Below are 22,844 nucleotides of genomic sequence, written 5' to 3'. Positions count from 1 at the left end.
TTTTCGTAAGTAATAAAACAATTTGTTTTTTATTGGAGCCTGTCAAGAGTCGGCACCGGGTTTATTTTGAAAGAAACCAGCATCGACTGAGGGTTGGAACGCCATTAAGGACCTTTCTGGACGGTTCCCATAAGGGCTTCACGCAACCACAGTCACAATAAGAGTCTATGGCTTCAGGTTGTAGAGACACATTTACACAATTTAAACATAAATTAGGAGTAGAAGCAGAGGAGAAGAGGGCCTTACACCAGAAGCGAATGAAATGTCTACCTTCCCTGCCGTCCCCTTGACTTCTGCCCAATGCAACACCCTTCTTGGCGAACTGGTGAGGGAGTTGCAGTCACACAATACAACTCGGCTTCGCCTGGACTCTGCCCCATGGCAGAGGGAGTGGAGATGGCGCCTGTTGTGACCCAGGCCCAAGTAGGTAGTAGGAAACTCAGTCAGTGTAGAAACAAACAAACTTTGTTAGAACAGCTGAGAATTAACTCATTCTCAGCATAGTTCGACTAAATTAAAGCAAATTCCTACCAACACAAATTCCTCGGTCCTATCACCAACCATGGTCCGATTAGGCAAACTGCCAAAGGCCTTTCTTGGCAAAAGTTCAGAAGATGCCGATATGAAACAAATGCAGCAAGACAAGGCTATCAACATTGTTTTCCGGCAAAGAGCCCAAACGCCATTGCTGGTCTTTTAAGCCTTATGGGAGGGGCCAATCATCTCTTGGCCAGAGTTGTCCTCTTTGCTTGAGCTGCTCTTGTCTTCTGGCAGCTCTTCTCATGCGTGCATTAGGAACAGGCTCCTCCTGTTCCTCTGCCTCACTGCTGTCAGCCTCTGGAGGCTCCGGAGTTGCACATCACCCCCCATGATGGCCCTGGCCCCACCTCTGCCTCCAAAACAGAGCCCTCATCCGGGCCTTTTCCAGCTTCCTGGACTGGCCCATGTTCTTCCTCAGCCTCATCGCTGTCTGACTCTGTTGCCAGCTCCGCAGGCTACTGGCGGACCACAACAGCTCCAGGAGGAAAACTCTAGAAGTAAACTCACAAAGACCTCTTTTACTCAATGGGACTTCTTCTTCTTGTGCCATAGCCGTCATTGGACTTTGGCGATCATGTTGGCGTTCCTATTTTTACCAACAGCCGCACGAAAAAGTGCTGCTGAGTTTTGTCCAAACCTTGGGCAAAAGAGCTGTAGAAGCTTCTTGGATGGGAAGCAAAATATCTTTCAAGAAAAACCAGAAAGTCCAGTTGCCTCTTGAAAAAGCACCTTTGGGGACAACCATGACCTGGATGACTGAGAATCTCCACAGACATTTGCCTAATAATACCGTACAAATCAAGTGGAATATTAACATTAAACTCCATTGTTTCCCCTTCTGAAGCTGAGGTTCTGCCAATAAAAGTCATTTTGAATGAAGAAATGAACAGTAAATAATCAATAAACAGAAGTGTTTATCCTCGAACTGCCAAAGAGCAACACTGGGACTAATTCTTGTTCATTAGACTCCGTTGGGAAAGAAAGCCAGTGACTAATTGCCGTCCAGCCATTAAATGTTAATTAAAGAGCAATAAAAGGAGTGTATTTAGTGGCAGGCCATTACGAACTGCTACTGAAGACAATTTCTCTTTTCAGAGCCGAGCAGATCCTGGATTGTAACTTAGGAAACACTGTAGATGTGCAAACATCCATTTTCAGCAAATAGAATAGAATGCTTTTGAGGCTCAGAGATTTGGGTTTGTTTGTTCTTAAAACGTTTATTGACCGACTATCCCAGATGGTTTCGCCACGGGTTCCCCATGGAACCACAGCGCAGTAACTTAGGGACGTGCGTCTCATACAAAAACCCAAAATGCATTTTGAAAAGTAGCATCAGCCAGTAAAAGTTCAGTTAAAAAGGATTAGAGGAAGGATCGAAACAGTAGTGAGGTTTCTACGCCCATTATGAATTCAGTTATGTTATCACAGGTTTTCCCTCTTGCTCAAGGGGGGAGGGGACAGCACAAAATGATAAGTTTCAATAGGAGAGAATATACTGTACGTAGCTCAGAGTTGAAGCGTAGAATTGTTGGCTGAGCTTGTCTGCTTGCCAGTGGTGGTATAGAATAGAATAGAATTTTTTATTGGCCAAGTGTGATTGGACACACAAGGAATTTGTCTTGGTGCATATGCTCTCAGTGCACATAAAAGAAAAGATATCTTCATCAAGGTACAACATTTACAACACAAATGATGGTCAATATATCAATATAAATCATAAGGATTGCCAGCAACAAAGTTACAGTCATACAGTCATAAGTGGAAAGAGATTGGTGATGGGAACGATGAGAAGATTAATAGTAGTGCAGATTCAGTAAATAGTTTGACAGTGTTGAGGGAATTATTTGTTTAGCAGAGTGATGGCCTTCGGGAAAAAACTGTTCTTGTGTCTAGTTGTTCTGGTGTGCAGTGCTCTATAGCGTCGTTTTGAGGGTAGGAGTTAAAACAGTTTATGTCCAGGATGCGAGGGATCTGCAAATATTTTCACGGCCCTCTTCTTGATTCGTGCAGTATACAGGTCCTCAATGGAAGGCAGGTTGGTAGCAATTATTTTTTCTGCTGTTCTAATGATCCTCTGAAGTCTGTGTCTGTCTTGCTGGGTTGCAGAACCGAACCAGACAGTTATAGAGGTGCAAATGACAGACTCAATAATTCAGCTGGTTGTAGTGAACCGGTAGCGGAGACAGCGGGAGGCCCTGCCCAACCGTCCGGACGTAATCACGTCCCATTTTTGATGCTCTGCGCATACACAGAAGGCCCTGCGCACTGTGCGGAGGTGGCGCGCATGAGCAAAGCGAGCAGGCGCTCGCATTTGCGAACCGGTACCAAGCAAACCGGTAGCAAAGGTAAGTGATTACCACCCCTGGTGCCCACAGATGTTTCATTATCTAACTAGAGCAGGGGTCTCCAACCTTGGCCACTTTAAGACTTGTGGACTTGTGGACTTGAACTCCCAGAGTTTAAAACTTGTGGACTTCAATTCCCAGAATTCCTCAGCCAGCTTTGCTGTTTCGAATTCTGGGAGTTGAAGTCCACAAGTCTTAAAGTTGCCAAGGTTGGAGACCCCTGAACTAGAGAACATCAACTAGCTAACATCGGTGTCTGATTCTTGACTAAAAGAATCTGGCTTGTTTTGGAGAGATACCCAGAGGTTTCTGTCTGCGCATGGGACAAACCAAGTCTCAGGCACAGCCCCTCAATCTGCATGATTCTACCACAACAGATTCTCACAATAAGATCACTTTCAAGAGCTTTTTATGGATTAGCAGCGTAAGGCAGATCAAAACCCCTCCCTTTTGGGGAGGAATTGTCAGGGTTCCAAGTAACATATCCATAGCACACAAAACTCTTGAGGAAGGCAATTTCCTCTGATAGGTTTATTGGATATGTCATATTGGCACAGGCTGGTGGAAAACCGACTCTGAATCAGTGGTAAAATCTGAACCGGTTTACTATCAGTTCGCTGGCTGTGCATGCGCACCAAATACGAGGTACGTGCGCGCAGTGCACGGCAAAAGGAGGCATGTGGTAAACAGAACAGTGTGGGGGGTGTGTGTGATCAGCTGTGCTGCACAATCTTTTTTTTTACTTTTAAAAGCATTTGTTTTACAACCTATTTGGCCAAAGAGGTTGTAGAAAAAATGCTTTTAAAAGTAAAAAAAAAAGGCTTTGATGATCGCGCAGCTGAGCTGTGATCGTCAGAGCCTTTTTAAAAACCTTTTAAAAGCATTTTTTACAACCTATTCGGCCGAATAGGTTGTAAAAAATGCTTTTAAAAGATTAAAAAAAAAGTTCTGACAATCGCATGGCTCAGCTGGGCATGGGCGGCCGGGGGGGAGGGCGGGCAGGGATTTTTGCTACCGGTTCTCCGAACCACCTACTGCCATCGTTACCAGATCGGCTGATCCGGTCTGAACCGGGAACATTTCAACCCTGCTCTGAATATTCCTGCAGTTTTCCACCTAATTAAAAATGAAAGTTTGTCACTTTCTCAAAACAATCAGTGACATGGTCCAATCAGGATACTGTCCAGTTGCCAGGTCACCCCAGTCCCCTCCTTCCGAGCACCGGCAGGAATGTCCTTAGTTCCCACGAGAAAGTATTTTGTTTTGGCTACAACATCCCGACTATCTCCATTCCCCCCTCCCTGTCCCTCTTCAACAGGGTGTCAGCGCTGAAGTCTCAAAATGGCCTCAGAGAGGCCAGCTTCAGAGTTGAGAAAGGAGGCTTGCTTGCCAAGGGCCTCTGTGGTTGGATCAAATTAAAGCTGGGTGCAGTGACTATACAATTCATCATTTGGATATCCTGCCCATCAGCTAGCTATCATTTATGGACCTGACACTTACCAAGAGGATCTGTAACCCAATATTTTTTGCCTTTTGCTCCACACGTCAAGCCAGACTTCTCAGGAAAAGAACCAGGAGGTAAATTTCAGAGTGTAGTAAGATTTTTTTAACCTTACTACGGGTTTTTGGTGTACAGGTAATCCTCAACTAACCACAGTTCTTTTAGTGACCTTTCGAATTTACAACGGCACTAAACAAAGTGACTTATGACCATTTTTCATACTTATGACTAAAGGTGGGTTTCAGAAGGTTCTGACCAGTTCTGGAGAATCAATAGTGGAAATTTTGAATAGTTCGGAGAACCGGTAGTAAAAATTCTGACTGGCCCCGCCCCCATCTATTCTCTGCCTCCCGAGTCCCAGGTGATTGGGAGGAAATGGGGATTTTGCAGTATCCTTCCCCTGGAGTGGGGTAGGAATGGAGATTTTACAGTATCCTTCCCCTGGAGTGGGGTAGGAATGGAGATTTTACAGTATCCTTCCCCTGGAGTGGGGACGGAATGGGGAGTTTGCAGTAACCTTCCCCTGGAGTGGGAAGGGAATGGAGATTTTACAGTATCCTTCCCCTGCTACGCCCACCAAGCCACGCCCACAGAACCAGTAGTAAAAAAATTTGAAACCCACCATTGAAGCATCTCCATGAAAAAATCATCAGAATTCAGATGCTCGGCTAAGGTGGGTTGGTAAAGGAATATGACGGCAACTGGTCCATGTATGTAACGGTTCCAGTGTCCCTGGGTCATGTGATCATCTTTTGAGATTTTTCTCACAAGCAAAGTCAACGGGAGAGCCACTTAACAACCGTGTTGCTAATTGAACAACAAGGGCAGTGATTTACTTAAGAAATGTGGCAAGGAATGGTGTGAAATGGGGCAAAACTCCCTTAACAAATTTCTCAACGATATAAATTCTGGGCTCAGTTGTGGTCCTAAGTTGAGGACTACCTGTAGACAGGGAGTACCACGGCTTCTTTTTAGTTTGGCATGCTGCCAGAATCCAGGAAAAGGTTAAATCCAAACCTGTGATGAAATTCCCCTGAGGCTGAAGGGCCTCTGGTGGCTCAGACTGGTAAGACAGTCTGTTATTAACAGCAGCTGCTTGCAATTTCTGCAGGTTCAAGCCCCACCAGGCCCAAGGTTGACTCAGCCTTCCATCCTTTATAAGGTAGATAAAATGAGGACCCAGATTGTTGGGGGCAATAAGTTGACTTTGTATATAATATACAAATGGATGAAGACTATTGTTTGACATAGTGTAAGCCGCCCCGAGTCTTCGGAGAAGGGTGGGATATAAATGCAAACAAACAAACATAACAAGGAATCTTTCTATAGCAATAGCAATAGCACTTAGACTTATATGCCGCTTCATAGTCCCCCAACAATCTGGCTCCTCATTTTACCCACCTAGGAAGGATGAAAGGCTGAGTTCACCTTGAGTTGGTCAGGATTGAACTTCTGGCAGTGGGTAGAGTTAGCCTGCAATACTGCATTCTAACCAGAGGGAGGGAGGCAGGGAGGGAGGGAAGGAAAATAGCAATAGCACTTAGACTTATATGCCGCTTCACAGTGCTTTCACAGCCCTCTCTAAGTGGTTGACAGAGCCAGCCTCTTGCCCCCAACAATCTGGGTCCTCATTTTACCCACCTTGGAAGGATGGAAGGATGAGTCAACCTTGAGCTCAGTTAGATTCAAACTGCCAAACTGCAGGCAGCCGGCAGGCAGCAGAAATAGCCTGCAGTTACTGCACTCTAACCACTGCACCACCGTGGCTTTTTTTATGCTCTCACCTGGAAGAGGATCTGAAGAATGCCGTGGGCTATACACATGCGCCGCCCCAGGAAGACAAAGAAGGGCACAACCAGCTCAATGAAGTGGTTGAAGAGGGTCTCAAATGCATGGAACCACCAAGGCGACCGATGCATGAAATAGGCCACCGGATTGGGAACAGGCTGGGTCTGGAAGAGAGAAAACAAGAAGATAGCAATAGCACTTAGACTTCTATACCACTTCACTGCATTCTAACCACCGCGCACCAAATAAGGAAGGAAGGAAGGAGGGAGGGAGGGAGGGAAGGAAGGAAGGAAGAACAATAGCAATAGCACTTAGATTTATATACCGCTTCACAGTGCTTTACAACCCTCTCTAAACAGTTTACAGAGACGGGCTATTGCTCCCAACAATCTGGGTCCTCATTCTATCAACCTCAGAAGGATGGAAGGCAGAGTCAGCCTTGAGATGCTCGGGATTGAACCAGGGGTAAAATCCAGCAGGTTCTGACAGTGTTGTGTCTTGCCCGCCCTCAGAGCAGCCGGGGCCTTCTTATCTGCTCCCGAACACGGAGGAATGTATGCCTCCCAGCCCCAGTCCTGGCTCCATGCCCAGACAAACTGCAGAAGAAGGAGCACCTCCCGGCCCCAGCCCTGACTCCATGCCCAGGCAAACGGAGCAGCTAGACCCCTCCCCCTCCTCCACAGCATGTGAGCCTGAGGAGGGTTTATTACCAACAGCTGATTGGAGTGACCCTCGCATCAGAAGATTGGATAGGCGGAGGCAACAGAAGGAAGGGAGGGGCAGGCCTTAATGAGTGCTGATTCATGGAGCCACACCCCATGGCCTATATAAAGGATCTGCTTTCTGGCAGTCTCTGAGTCAGGCAAAGTCGAACTTATCTTGCTGAAGTCACTTACTGGTCTCCTGCCTGCTCTGAGGACTTTGCTAGGACTTTGGGCAGAGCTGCAGAGGCAAGCCTGATTCGGATTTCCCTGAGCGGAGGAGTGGGACACGACAGACAGGTTCTGGAGAATCAGTAGTGGGAATTTTGAGCAGTTCGGAGAACCGGCAGCGGAAATTTTGAATAGTTTGGAGAATTGGCAAATACCACCTCTGGCTGGCTCCAGAGTGGGGTAAGAATGGAGATTTTGCAATATCCTTCCTCTGCCATGCCAAAAAAATTGCATTTTACCACTGGATCGAACTGCTGGCGATGGGCAGAGTTAGCTTGCAATCCTGCATTCTAATCATTGCGCCACCAGAGTTGGAAAGGTCAGAACCAGGACGTCTGCCCTCCGAAGTATACCAGACAAGAAACATGACATACATGAACTACACGTAGTCCTCAATTTACAATAGTTCGTTTCGTGACCATTCAAAGTTACAAGAGCACTGAAAAATGTGGCTTAGGACCATTGTTCGCACTTACGACCGTTGCAGCATCCCCATGGTCAAACCACAAGAATAAAACACCTCAAAGAGAGCAGAAACTTATTTCCAGTTTAGAAACCAGAATCAGAATAGAGTTGGAAGGGACCTTCGAGGTCTTCTAGTCTATCCCTCTGCTCAAGCAGGAGGGTTTACTACCGGTTCGCTGGCTGCACATTGTCGTGTCCCACTCCTCCGCTGATGGCCGGGTCAGGGAAATCCGAATCAGGCGTGCCTCTGCAGCTCTGCCAAAGTCCTAGCAAAGTCCTCAGGGCAGGCAGGAGACCAGAAAGTGACTTCAGCAAGATATGTTTAGACTTTGCCTGACTCAGAGAATGCCAGAAAGCAGATCCTTTATATAGGCCATGGGGTGTGGCTCCATGACTCAGCACTTATCCAGGCCTGCCCCTCCCTTCCTTCTGTTGCCTCCGCCTATCAAGTCTTCTGACGCGAGGGTCACTCCAGTCGGCAGCTGTTGGCAGTTGACCTCCCTCAGGCTCACATGCTGTGGAGGAGGGGGAGGGGTCTAGTTGCTCCGTTTGCCTGGGCATGGAGCCAGAGCTGGGGGCTGGAGATACTTCCTCCTCTTCAGCCTGTCTGGGCATGGAGCCAGGGCTGGGGCCGGGAGGCATACTAGGACATTCCTCCGTGTTCGGAAGCAGATAAGGCGGCCCCGGCTGTGGTGAGATCGGACGAGACACAACACACATGCGCGCTGCATGCCAAATGCGTGCTGCATGTGTGGATGTGCTCGCACATGCGCAATGTGCAACACGCACCAAATGTAAGGCGCACACGTGCAGTGCACGCCAAAAGGAGGGATGGGGTAAGTACAACAGTGTGCGGGGTGGATGGGTGATCAGCTGTGGCACGCAATCTTTTTTTTACTTTGAAAAGCATTTTTTTACAACCTATTCGGCCGAAGAGGTTGTAAAAAATGCTTTTAAAAGGTTAAAAAAAAAGATTCTGACAATCACAGCTGAGTCGCGCGATTGTCAGAGCCTTTTTTAAAAAACTTTTAAAAGCATTTTTTACACAACCTATTCCTACCATTTGGGCGGGAAAAGCGAGCGAGCCGGAAAGAAGCGGCAAGCAGGTGGCCGGGTGGGCAGGCCAGGGAGTTTTGCTACTGATTCTCCGAACCACCCGCCGCCATCACTACCGGATCACCCGATCCGGTCCCTACCGGGAGCATTTCACCCCTGGTCCAGCCTCTTCTTAAAATCCTCCAATGATGGAGCATCCACATGTCCTGGTGGCAAGCTGTTCCACTGGCTAATTATTCTCACTTTCAGGAAGTTTCTCTTTGGTTCCAAGTTGCTTCTCTCCTTGGTAAGTTTCCCCTCAGTTTTTCCTTGATAACCTGATACTTCAAACAACTTTTTAAGGCAAGCTGGCTCGGAGTGGTGTGAGAGCTCAGTGACACCGACATCCGAGCTTTGACAGGCCTGCCGCTTGGCTGAGATGCCTGAAGAGAGGAGCTGATGCGCTCAGCGTCTGCTGCAGCCGCTTCCTATCCAGATCTGGTTTCAGCTCCTCTGGATTCGCACCTGTTTTGTAACCAGCTGGCACCCAGCGGCTTTTCCAGCACTGCAATGTCTGGTGGAGAAGGGGGTCTCCAACCTTGTCAACTTTAAGCCTGGAGGACTTCAACTCCCAGAATCCCCCAGCCAGCTTTGCCAGCTTTCTGGGAGTTGAAGTCCGCCAGGTTTAAAGTTGACAAGGTTGGAGACCCCTGTGCTGGAGGACAGACAATTGAGGCTATGCAATCAACGTAGCCCCTGAAGACCCCAACCGGCCCCTTCTAAAGATGTATATGCATAGAAGTGGAAAAATGAGAATATTCCAATGGAGGAGGATGTGATAAGGAAACTTTTGGACTGTGCTGAGGTGGACAAATTAACGAAGGAGTTAAAAGAAAAAGAAGATTCGGAATATTTATTATATAGCAGGGGTCTCCAACCTTGTCAATTTTAAGCCTGGCGGACTTCAACTCCCAGAATCCCCCAGCCAGCTTTGCCAGCTTTCTGGGAGTTGAAGTCCACCAGGCTTAAAGTTGACAAGGTTGGAGACCCCTGTTATATAGTTAGGAACAAATTGTATAAATGGCTAGAGATTAGAAATAGTAAATGATGAAAAAGATGAAAAGCTTTTTTTTTTTTTTACATTTATATCCCGCCCTTCTCCAAAGACTCAGGGCGGCTTACAGTGTGTAAGGCAATAGTCTCATCCTATTTGTATATTTACAAAGTCAACTTATTGCCCCCCCAACAATCTGGGTCCTCATTTTACCTACCTTATAAAGGATGGAAGGCTGAGTCAACCTTGGGCCCGGTGGGACTTGAACCTGCAATATTGCAAGCAGTTGCTGTTAATAACAGACTGCATTAGCCTGTTGCGCCACCAGAGGCCCATATATATATATATAAAACGGCAATGTATGAAAGAATGTGAATAGTCAGAAAGATAGAAGATATATAGAAACAAGGGAGAATGGGACAAAAAAAAGTAAAATTAAATGACACGAGAGGGGGAATAAGGATGTAAATATTAGAAGAATAAGGAAGCGAAGCTGATGTAAAGATGGAGTATAAGTTTTATGACGATGTATGTTATGTATTGTTGTTTTTCTGTTTTTCTTTGTTAAAAATAAATAAATAAAGATGTATAGGTAGTCCTCAACTTACAAGTTACATCCTCAACTTGTTTAGTGACCGTTCAAAGTTGAAACAAGCACTGGACCACGATCATAACACGAGTCGTGACCGTTTTCCACACTTACAACCGTTGCGTCCCGATATCCATGTGATTAAAATTTGGATGCTTGGCATCTGACTCATGTTTATGACGGTCGCAGTGTCCCGGGGTCGCATGATCCCCTTTTGCGACCTTCTGACAAGCAAAGTCAAAGGGGGAAATCCGGATTCACTTAACAACCGGGTTACTAATTTAATAACTGCAGTGACTGCAAGGAAGATAATAAAACGTGGCACATTCACTTAAATGTCTCACTTAGCAACATAGATTTTGGGCTCAATTACGGTCCTAAATCGAGGACGACCTGTATTGAGAACGTCTTGAGATCCTTGCTAACAGGTTGTTCTTGCACTCTAAGGTAGCATTCCTCCAAGTTGGCATTTTTAAGTTGTGCGGACTTCAACTCCCAGAATTCCCCAGCCAGGCATGTCGCTATGGTTGAGAAACATTTTTTCTAAGATAAGTCCATTAAAGGGTAATCCTTGACTTGTAGCAGTTCATTTAGGGACCGTTCAAAGTTACAACAGCCCTGAAAAAAGTGACCTAAGACTGCTTTTCACATTTACGAGTTTTGTTTGTTCCCAATCCAGTGGCCTATTCCATGCATCCCTGTGGATGCTTGGCATGACTCGTATTTATGACGATTGCAGTGTCATGCTCCCATCGGAACCTGAATCTGCGGAGGAGGACGAGCCAAAGCTAGAGCTCTCTTCCGTCTCCTCTTTTCCTTCCTTCCTTCCTGCCTTCCCTTCCCTTCCCTTCCCTTCCCTTCCCTTTCCTTCCCTCCCTCTTTCCTTCCTTCCACAGCACCCTCAGGGGGTGACTTCGTTGGCTTCGGAGGAATGTGGCGAGGAGCAGGACAAGGCAGCCCAGGGCCCCTCAGGATTGGGACGGTGTCAGGCCTGGAAACCATATTAGACTTTAGGGTTCCAGACGCTGCCACGTTTTTCCCCTGAGGGGAGGAAGGGGGGCTGAGGGGTATGGTAACATTCTTCAAGCGGTCAAGGTCGGATGGTGTTCACATCTGCAGGAAGAGTGGCGAGAAGATATTCGAATGAACTGGGAGAACGTGGGACCATGTGACCATCAAAGGGGTCAGGGGGGTGGGACTCTTGGGGTTTGTATAACTGGGGAAAAGAATCCGGAAATTCAGTTTTGGAATTTCACTCATCGTGTGCCAGTTTCCTCATGCTAGTAAAGAACTCTGGAAAACAATGGCTTCTGAGTTTTTTTTTTTTATGCAGAAGAGGTTTTTCTGGAACCTTGACAGACGGCTTCCTAGCAGGGAGGAACGGAGGCAGGATGACCGAGAGAGGGAAAGCAGTGGACACGAGGAGCGATGGAGCTCAGGTGATGAGCAAGGACCGCCCCCTCCTGATCCCCGAGCACGGAGAGTGGAGAGAAGGCGGGAACAGTGCAGGCTGACTCAACGACTCGGGAGGAGAGTGCCCCTCCCCCTTTCACAAGGAACACCTGGGACTGAGATTTAAGGAGATGCTGTGGGTAGGGGTGTTTGTTGGGAACAAACGCTAAATTTGTAAGAGTTTGGTGTGCCGGTACAGACATTTGGAGTTGGCAGGACTGCTTGTTCCTTCCTGACTTTGTGGACTTGTTGTTTGTTCCTTGTTTCGTGGACTCATTTCCCTGTTCCTTTATTTTGCTGGACTGGGCGCAGCCAGAGGCTGCCATGTGTGTGTGTGCGTGCACACACGTGCACTTTGCTCTGGGGCTTGCCAAGAACATGGGAGGGTTTGAGGGGACATTTGGAGCATTAAAGGGGAGTTTGACCTCTCAGCTGGCTGTGTGACCTTCGTGCCTCATCCCGGGGTCATCGCATGCAGTGTCGCTGGGTCACGTGATCCCCTTTTGTGACCTTCTGACGAGCAAAGTCAATGGGGGGAGCCAGATTCACTTAACAACCAGGTTATTCACTTAACAACTGCAGCGATTCACTTAACAAAGGTGTCACGAAAGATTGTAAAACGGAGCAAGACAAATGTCTCGCACAGCAACAGGAATCTGGGGTTCAATTGTGGTCGTAAGACGAGGACTAACGGTATACAGGTGTGTATTTGGGGGGGATCATATATGGGTGCACGCACCATCAGCAGCACCTTGTCGCAATAGCTGCCCATTGCTACACACCTGCTTTTCGGAAGGTAGGGTTGTCCCTAATATTTTTCATCTTGGTAAGCAGAGGAGAGAGGGAGGGAGGAAGACAGACAAACAGCAGAGAAACCAGGAGCCAAATAACAAGGGCTGAGGCTGTAGGCATTTTAGCGCATCGAACACAAATTATACTTCTAAACATTTTCCAATCTTCTGACAGCGAAGCAAAGTAGGTTGAGAAGACCAATGATAATTGGAAGAGACGTAGCACATCTTTAAACGGTTTGCAGCAGAAAGGAAAAACAGAAAAGCCAGAACAACGGGAGGGAAGAGCCTGCGCAAGAGAACGGCTTCCCCTCCCTCTGCCGAACACTGGAACTAATGCAGCGCCTTTATTAGCATAGCTGGAATTAATCATCTCGTTGCTTTCTATTGGTTTTGGGCTGGATGGAATTCCCTCGGGACAAAAGACCGCATCCTTCCTTCCGCTGACAAGAGGGGCAGGACGGAACAAGCTGAAGGGTCATGGAGCACTGCCGAGGCCCTGCACTCAGGGTCAGGGACAGGGGCTGCCGGCCCCCCCACTCCCACGTGGACTGGTTTGAGTTAACCTCTGAGGGCGGCTGGGCCAAAGTGTGTGTGTGTGTGTGTGAGAGAGAGAGAGAGAGAGAGAGAGAGAAAGAAAGAGAAAGAGAGAAAGAAAGAAAAAAAGAGAGAGAGAAAGGGAGAGAAAGAAAGAAAGGGAGAGAGAGAGAGAGAGAGAGAGAGAGAGAAAGCGAGGGTGGGAGAAAGAGAGAGAGAAAGAAAGGGAGAGAGACAAAGAGAGAGACAAAGAGAGAGAGAGAATGAGAGAAAGAAAGAAAGAAAGAAAAGAGAGAAAGAGAAAGAGAGGGAGAGAGGGGGAGAGAGAGAGAGAAAGAAAGAAAGAGAGAGAGAGAGAGAAAGGGAAGGAGGGAGAGGGAGGGAGACAGAGAGAGAGAGAGAAAGAGAAAGTGAGAGAAAGAAAGAGAAAAAAGAGAGAGAAAGAAAGAGAGAGAAAGGGAGGGAGGGAGGGAGAGGGAGACACAGAGAGAGAGAGAAAGTGAGAAAGACAGAAAGAGAGAGGGGGAAGAGAGGGAGGGAGGGGGAGAGAGAGAAAGACAAAATATGTGGGCTTGGTGCTGCTTTACTCAAAGCACAGAAAGGATACATAGAAAATGCATCCAAAAATAAGGAGAAAATGCAAACCAAATTACCCGGATGTGTTTCTTTCTCTTCCCAAATTACTTCTGTTTTTGCTCTAATGTGACAGCCCCTCAAGTAGTAGAAGACAATGGTCACCCCTAATCCTACTCTTGGTTAGACCAGAGATACCTAGTTCTGTCAACCGTGCATCGTACGATTTAATCTCCAGCCCCATCATCTCGCCACTCTTCTCTGCGCTTTAGTTTCTAGAGTCTTAACATCTTTTTGTGTCAAGGCCAAAACTGAACACCGTATTCCAAGCATGGTCTTATCGAAGCAGCACAAAGCAGCCTTAACGCTTCACATGATCTTTCTGCCATCCCTCTGTTGGCTGGCCTTCTTGGCAGCTGCCGCAAACTGCTGGCCTCTACTTAGGAACTCTGGGAGTTGAAGTCCACAAGTCTTAAAGGGACCAAGGTTGGAGACCCCTGCACTAGGACAACTCTTAAGCTATTATAGGATAGAATAACAGAGTTGGAAGGGACCTTGGAGGTCTTCTAGTCCAACCCCCTGCTTAGGCAGGAAATCTTATACCATTTCAGTCAAATGGTTATCCAACATCTTCTTAAAGAATTCCAGTGTTGGAGCATTTACAACTTCTGGAAGCAAATGGCTTATTGATTGTTCTCACTGTCAGGAAATTTGTCCTTAGTTCTAAGTTGCTTCTCTCCTTGATTGGTTTCTATCCGTTGCTTCTTGTCCTACCCTCAGGTGCTTTGGAGCAGGGCTCTCCAACCTTAGCAACTTTAAGACTTGTGGACTTCCACTCCTAGAGTTGAGGTCCACAAGTCTTAAAGTTGCGAAGATTGGAGACCCCTGCTTTGGAGAACAGCTTGACTCCCTCTTCTTTGTGGCAGCCCCTGAGATATTGGGACACTGCTATCATGTCTCCCCTAGTCCTTCTTTTCATTAAACTAACCATGCCCAGTTCCTGCAACCATTCTTCATATGTTTTAGCCTCCAGTCCCCTAATCATCTGTGTTCCTTTAATGCTCATATTCGTAGGTAGTAACCAGTTATGAATTATTCAAAGGACAATTATTCAAATTGTCCCGAGATGAATCTTCAGGTTATAGTATAATTCCTATAAAACGAGCAATAAAACATTACGGGCTTATGTTTCCCCAGTGCCTAAATTCTATCAAACCCCAGAGACCACCAAAGCAGTCCTGTTCACCAGGTAGGAAGCTGGTGTTCTTAGAATTCATTCCTTTAAGAAGCCAATCAATTTGTTATGTTGTTTAGCAATGGCAAACCCAAAAGCAATGATGGTGAACCTTTTTGCTGTTGTGTGCGAAAAGTGGGGGGAGTGCGAGGGGTCACGTGCACGTGTGCCACACCCATAATTCAATGCGCCCTCACCCCCCCGTGCATGCGCGCATGACCTCCCCCGCGCTCCCCCTGCTTTTGCCACCTGATGTCGCGGTGGGCCCAGTAGGCCCATTTTCTGCCCTGCCCAGGCTCCAGAGACTTTCTTGGAGCCTGGGGAGGGTAAAAACGGCCTTTCCCCTCCCCTGGAGGCCGGAAACAGCCCATTTGCCAACTTCCAGTGGGACTGGAAGTACCGTTTTTCGGCCTCCCCAGGCTCCAGAGCCTTTCTATGAGCCTCGGGAGGGCAAAAATGGCCTCCCCACCCCAAGAGGCCCTCCGGAAGTCGGAAATGCCCTGTTTCTCGGCTTCTGGTGGGACCTGAACTAGGGCAATGTTCATGTGCCCACCGATACGGCTCCGCGTGCCACCTGTGTGCAATCTGCAAGGGATAAAAATCCTTGCATTCCCCACTATCCTGTCAGAACATTTTTTCTGAAGATGTTTCACTTCTCATCCAAGAAGCTTCCTCAGCTCTGACAGGATAGTGGGGAAACGAAGGATTTATATTCCTTGCAGATTCCTTCCCCACTATCCAGCTGCCTCCTGAAAAAACACCTTTGGGACAACCGTGACCTGGATGACTCAGAATCTCTACAGGCGTTTAACTACGTCTAATGCAACTGAAGTATTTGAGGCAGCGTATTTTAACGTTCAAAAGAGGAGGGGGGGAAGTGTTCAATTTACCCTGTTTGCAGTGATTTGCATCATTTACATACAAATGTAAATGCACAAATGATGCCATTAATAGAAATGATATCATTTTGTAACTTATTTTAAGAATAGGACTCCCATTTCCCTGTGTCTGGACTGAACCTTAACGGAGTAATTGAGGGTGTTTCAGCCTGGTTGACTCACTCCATCCCAGAACTAAAAGAATTACCAACAACGTGGAACCACTTGGAAGATCTTGGCAACCGAAGAGAGCCTCCCCCACCATTCTTTCCACACCAGAGGCTGGTTTTCCTTGCAGTGCCCCATGATGGGCCTCCCCAGTGTCCCCCCCTCCCCCCTTATCGGGAAGATTTCAGAGGGCACTGCAGTATGGCTTCCATTAAGCCTTGAATGTCGAGAAAACCATATATACGATTAACATCTAGATCAAGTAGGAGCTATAGAAAACAGTGTTTTCCCACAGCCCCAGATGTTGCCAAAACAGGAACAGCAGTCTTTCCCATGGCTCAGTTTCTTCCCCATATGCAGTGGTGAAAGTTAGGTGGGTGGGAGGGAAGGCAGGCGGGCAGGGGGACTCTGGAATGGAGTGGAGTGGAGTGAAGTGGAATGGAATGGAATGGAAAAGAATAAGAATAAGAATAAGAATAAGAATAAGAATAAGAATAAGAATAAGAATAAGAATAAGAATAAGAATAAGAATAAGAATAGAATAGAAATCAGGAATAGAATAAGAATAAGAAATAGAAATAGAAATAGAAATAGAAAAGAATAGAATAGAATAGAATAGAATAGAATAGAATAGAATAGAATAAGAATAAGAATAAGAATAGAATAGCACAGAATCAGGAATAGAATAAGAATAAGAATAGAATAGAATAGAATAGAATAGAATAGAATAGAATAGAATAGAATAGAATAGAATATTGGAATCAAGAATAATAGAATAGAATAGAATAGAATAGAAGCAATGGGTGGAAACTGATCAAAGAAAGAAGCAACTTAGAACTAAGGAGAAATTTCCTGACAGTTAGAACAATTAATAAATGGAACGACTTGCCTTCAGAAGTTGTGAATGCTCCAACACTGGAAATTTTTAAGAAAATGTTGGATAACCATCTGACTGAGATGGTATAGGGTTTCCTGCCTGGGCAGGGGGTTGGACTAGAAGGCCTCCAAGGTCCCTTCCAACTCTGATGTTATGTTATGTTATGTTATGTTATGTTAAGTTCACAGAGAAATCTCATTGTGGGGGTTGTTATACAGGAAGGTTAGAAAGTGGTTCATCGGTTAAATGAAATGATAAAATAATTAAGCTTTCCTTCTTTTTATTTATTTCCAAAAAAGGTGACCTGAGACATGGTATTCAGTTTGATGAAATACATGCCAGGAACTGCTGGAGTTAAGAGGTGAAGACAAATATCGGACTGTACAAGATTGGCCACTGCGCACACCTCTTTCCCAAAAAAACCCTTCAGATATAAGGGTGTGTGTGAGAGTGTGTGTGTGTGTGTGTGTGTGTGTGTGTGTGTGTGTGCATGCATGCATAAAGGCTCATTTTTAATCCTTTCCTGAATCTTGTCAATGCAAAAGTCTTAATTTTAAAATGAGAATTCTCCATCCACGTTTGAGTGGAAGGCATCTTTGTTTAATTCATGGGGTTTAAAAAAAAACAACACAATTTAACATCTTTCTTCCTATTAAGCCATAGCTTTAAAATAAATAGAAAATAAAAGGGAGCTGGAAGAATATAATTTTTGAGATTCGAAATATTACGTAGAACCCTTCTGTATTATCTGCTGAATGGCTTTTCTGCTGAAACCCAAACTCCCATGTTGCTCAGGAATTCTGGGAATTGAAGTCCACAAGTCATAAAGAGACCATCATTCCTCACCCCTGCACTACAACATGCTTATTAAATTGGCTGTAAAATCACGAACAAGAAGTACATCTTTACTGGATAATTCTACTGTATGCTCACTTGGTTTTGAATATGGGAATGTGCTTGAAAGCCATTAAAGTTTCATACAATTTGAAGGTTCTGCAGAATCTGAATTACTTCTCTAACTTCTATGACAAGCTAATGAACACATCATGGCTACCTCCAAAACCTTGGGTGTAGAATAGATCAGTGGTGAAATCTGAACTAGTTTACTACCGGTTCGGTGGCTGCGCATGCGCTCTGTGTGCCAAATGCCTGCTGTGCATGCGCATGCACACTGCGCCCCATGCACCAAATGCAAGGTGTGCGCATGTGCAATGCATGCCAAAAGGAGGCATGGGAAGGAAGGTAAGTAGAACAGCGCGTGGGGGTGTGTGTGATCAGCTGTGGTGTGCAATTGTTAGAGCCTTTGTTTTACCTTTTAAAGCAATTTTTACTATTTGCCTGAATAGGTACTAAAAAATGCATTTAAAAAAGTTAAAAAAAAGGCTCTGACGATCACAGCTGTGATGCGTGACCGTCAGAGCCTTTTTTTTTTTTTACTTTTAAAAGCATTTTTTTTACAACCGATTCGGCCGATCCGGTCCGAACCGGGAGCATTTCACCCCTGGTGTAGACCAGGGATCTCCAACCTTGGCAACTTTAAGACTTGTGGACTTCAACTCCCAGAATTCCTCAGCCAGCAAAGCTCAGCCAGCAAAGCTCCCGCAATTCTGGGAGTTGAAGTCCACAAGTCTTAAAGTTGCCAAGGTTGGAGACCTCTGTTCTAATATATCCTAATTTTGCTTGCCACTTTAGCGTTTTTGTTCATTTTTAGTGCTATGTATTGTTTTCTGCGGCATTGTGCATGATGATTTTTGTTGCGTTGCCCAAAGTCATACGGTTTGATTTGGGCATAAAAATGCTCTATATCAGGGGTCTCCAACCTTGGTTCCTTTAAGACTTGTGGACTTCAACTCCCAGAGCTTTGCTGGCTGAGGGACTCTGGGAGTTGAAGTCCACAAGTCTTAAAGGGACCAAGGTTGGAGACCCCTGCTCTATATCAGTCTTTTTCAACCTCAGCGACTTGAAGATGTCTCCCGTGCTGGCTGGGGAATTCTAGGGGTTGAAGTCCACACTTCTCCACGATGCCGAGGTTGAGAAACACCGCTCCAAATAAATAAATAAACAGTTAAAAAAAAAGTCATTATAATCATCCCTGGGATAGAAGGATGGCTGAAGCATGCCATGTTTATGCCAATCGCGACCCATCTTCCACCTTCCCAATGCTTTCCATGCCATCTTCCCACTCAATTTATTGACACAGTTAGTACAGAAAAGGCTTTGGCAGCCTTTGCCCTGAACAGAGAAACGGCATTATAAATATCACCTATTTATTCTGGGCATTCCTGGGGGAAGCAGTTCTAAAATTACACCAGGAACCATGGATCCATTCAGGCTATTTATTTATTCAGAATCCTTGCAAAACATTGAAGTGTTGGCAAGAGCTGCGAGATGTTATGACTCCCTCTTCTGCTGTGACCCCTCACAGCTTCACCCCATTAACTGACACACCTTGAGTTACAGTGCGGGGGAGGGGGGGTCCTGTCAATTAATAGGCACCCCAAAGATCTAGGTGTCCTGGTGGACCACCGCTTGAATCTGAGTCAGCTGTGTGCCGCAGCTGCCAAAATAGCCAACTCACTCCTGGGCTGCATCAACAGAGGTAAAGGTAAAGGTTCCCCTCGCACATATGGGCTAGTCGTTCCCGACTCTATGGGACGGTGCTCATCTCTGTTTCAAAGCCGAAGAGCCAGCGCTCTCTGAAGACGTCTCCGTGGTCATGTAGCCGGCATGACTCAATGCCAAAGGCACACGGAACGTTGTTTCCTTCCCACCAAAGGTGGTCCCTATTTTTCTACTTGCATTTTTTACGTGCTTTCAAACTGCTAGGTTGGCAGAAGCTGGGACAAGTAACGGGAGCTCACTCCATTATGCGGCACAAGGGATTCAAACCGCTGAACTGCCGACCTTTCGATCGACAAGCTCAGTATCTTACCTACTAAGCCACCGCGTCCCTATTGCATCAACAGAGCAATAGCATTAAAGTCATGGGTTTCAGCTTTGGAAGCCATATTAACACCGGAAGCTTCCACACTGCCACCTTCTTGCGCTTGGGAAAATAGGAAGTGGGGGATCTAATAGAGGGTTTGTAGTTAGACATAATAGCATTCTTCCCCTCAGTCAAGGACAGGGTGTTCCTGCATCTGGAGGAGGAATGGTTGCAGTGATGGCTTAAGTTGGGACAAATGGTGATTGGGCCATGGGATGGACTGATGGATGCAGGGGCTGGATTTGGGATTTTAATTTACTGAGGGAAAACCCGGAACTCTCAGATTCAGGTTTTCCCAGATGTGCCAGTATACCTACAAAAAATAAATGGGAACATTGAGAAAATGCCTGTCTCGGAGTTTTTAATTGGAATTGGGTTGTTCTGGAATGCTGACATTGGGATTTTGTTGTCAGTCATGAAGTCGTGTCCGACCCATCGTGACCCCATGGACAACATTCCTCCAAGCCTTCCTGTCCTCTACCATCCCCTGGAGTCCATTTAAGCTCACACCGACTTCTTCAGTGACTCCATCCAGCCACCTCGTTCTCTGCCGTCCCCTTCTTCTTTTGCCCTCCATCTTTCCCAGCATTAGGCTCTTCTCCAGGGAGTCCTTCCTTCTCATTAGGTGGCCAAAGCATTTGAGTTTCGTCTTCAGAATCTGGCCTTCTAAACAGCGGTCAGGGTTGATCTCCTCTAGGACTGACTTAAAGTTGGATCGCCTTGCAGTCCAAGGGACTCGCAGGAGTCTTCTTCAGCACCAGAGTTCAAAGGCCTGTCATGGGATAGTACCACCATATTCCACACTGGTGAGGCCACATTTGGGATACTGCATCCAATTCTGGTCAAAACAGCACAAGAAGGATGAGGAGACCCTAGAAAGAGTACTAAGAGAAGAACAACTAAAATAATATGGGCTCTGCAGGATGCATTGTACAAGGAACTGTTAAGGGAATACCAGTAGGTATGCTTAGCTTAATGGAGAGATGATTGTGGGGAGACATGATAGAAGTCTTCCAATAGTTGAAGGGCTTCCACATGGAAGAGAAGGTTGATTTATTCCAGTAGTCTCCAACCTTGGCAACTTTAAGCCTGGTGGACTTCAACTCCCAGAATTCCCCAGCCAGTTTTCTGGGAGTTGAAGTCCGCCAGGCTTAAAGTTGCCAAGGTTGGAGACCACTGATTTAGTCTCCATAGAGATGGAATAGCCTCTATCCTGGGGAACATTCTCCTATCCCCCCCTGAGGATAGAACAAGCAAATAATGAGTGGAAGCTCATCAGAGGGAGATCCAATTTGGAAATAAGGAGAACTTTCCTGACAGTGAGAATGACTAAGCAAAGGAACAGCTTTCCTCAGAGTTGTGGGTGTTCCATGGCGGAGGCTTTCAAGAAACATTTGGACAACCATTTGTCTCAGGTGGTATAGGAACTCCACCCTTGGGCAGGGGGGTTCATCTAGAAGAGTTTCGAGATCCCTTCCAACCCTATGGTTCTATGATTCTACAGGGATGACTGTCAGGGTTCCCACGGATGCCCTAATTAAATCATGAGCCTCAAGCCAAGCTTCAAAAGAAATCCAGTTATTTATCATGAGCTTCATGTCCTAATAAATAACTGAATGAAGCCAGCTCTGACCCTATGTAATTTACTTCCCAATTATGATCCTGTTTCTCCCCTCCCCCCAGGGTGTGTCATCAATCACATTTGCCAACCCCTCCGACTGCTGTAGGTAACCCTGGGATACAGCCTTGAAAGAGATAAGCATGGAATGTGCATCTGTCTTTGGCTGCCATGCCAGTTTCGACGGTTTCCCATCCCCCCTGGCCTATGGCAACTCGAGAGCAAGGCAGGGATGCTTTGCGAGTTGACAATGACTCCATTCTGCCAAGGTTTTTGGAAGCACAAAGCATGGGAAAAGAAAGGCCACCCCATTGAAATGTCCTCCCAACATCTGCTCTGAAGGCAAATAGAAAAGAGTTTCCTCCCAGCTACAGCTGAATCTGCATTGGAAGGACACAACTGAACTTCTGGCCCAAGTGGTGCCTCTGATAAGGACACAAGGGTTCACACTGTAAACTCCCTAATTCGCAAGTTATTTTAGGTGGGCCTATCCAAGTAGTAATACTTGGCTCAGGGGATAAGATAAGACAGCTGAGCTTGTCAATCAAAAGGTCTACAGTAGAAAATATAAACATAGAACAGAAGCAGGAAATGATTACATATAAAGATCTTTTGTATACTGAAAGAGGTAATTTGCAGTTAAAATCTCTGAAAGTATTAAGAGAGGAAGGGAAAAATTATACTTGGTTTCAATATGAGCAATTACATGCTAGATGGAAGGGAGATCAAAAAATTGGTATAGAGCAGAACGAGGGAAATTTGGTAAAGCAAATTAGAAATCAGACTCAGGAGCATATAAAGAGATTGTATAATGTGTTACTTGAAATAGATTCTGAAAGGGACTTGGTAAAGGACTGTATGATAAAGTGGGCACAAAATTTTCAGGAGCCAATATTATTGGAAACGTGGGAAAAGAATTTGGGTTAGAAATGTTAAATTCACGAGGCACAGAATCTGAGGAAAATTTTTATAAAATGTTTTATAGATGGCATCTAGATCCTAAAAAATTATCGTGTATGTATCCAGAAATGCAAGCAAAATGTTGGAGATGTAATTGTGATGACGCTACATATTTTCACATTTGGTGGACTTGTAAGGACATAAAGGCCTTTTGGATAAAAATTTGGTGGATTTTACAAAATGTTCTGAAAAAGAAGATAAAGTTCCTGCCGCAATTTTTCTTGTTGGGAATTATTACGGATTGTACAGTAATTGAGACTAAATTGATTTTAAATCTAATAACTGCAGCAAGATTACTAATAGGACAATATTGGAAGAAAAAAGAAGTACCAATAATAGAAGAATGGATATTGAAAGTTGCCAATTTGGCTGAGATGGCGAAGATATCAGCCTTTTTGAAAGACAATACGCAAGAAAGATACTTAAAGGAATGGAAAAAATGGATTGACTATATTCAACGTAGATATCAGACTAAGAGTTATCAGATTGTTTTTGAATGATTATGATGTATTATTTTTGAT

At 45.7% G+C, this 22,844-nt stretch overlaps 1 protein-coding gene across 2 annotated transcripts in view; it reads right to left on the bottom strand.

Moving 5' to 3' along the window:
* Positions 1 to 22,844, bottom strand: part of LOC131184971 (lipase maturation factor 1-like) — a 178,299-nt gene that overhangs the window by 59,462 nt on the left and 95,993 nt on the right. For both annotated transcript variants that reach the window (XM_058156910.1, XM_058156909.1), the window contains exon 4: positions 6,171 to 6,338. In XM_058156910.1, coding sequence (XP_058012893.1) covers positions 6,171 to 6,338 — 168 coding nt within the window. The remainder of the gene's footprint in view (positions 1 to 6,170; positions 6,339 to 22,844) is intronic.

This window comes from Ahaetulla prasina, chromosome 14 (genome assembly GCF_028640845.1).
Source record: "Ahaetulla prasina isolate Xishuangbanna chromosome 14, ASM2864084v1, whole genome shotgun sequence".
In the NCBI taxonomy this organism is placed as follows: Eukaryota; Metazoa; Chordata; class Lepidosauria; order Squamata; family Colubridae; genus Ahaetulla; species Ahaetulla prasina.
Note: the sequence above shows the minus strand (reverse complement) of the source record. Positions and strands in the feature narration are given on the sequence as shown.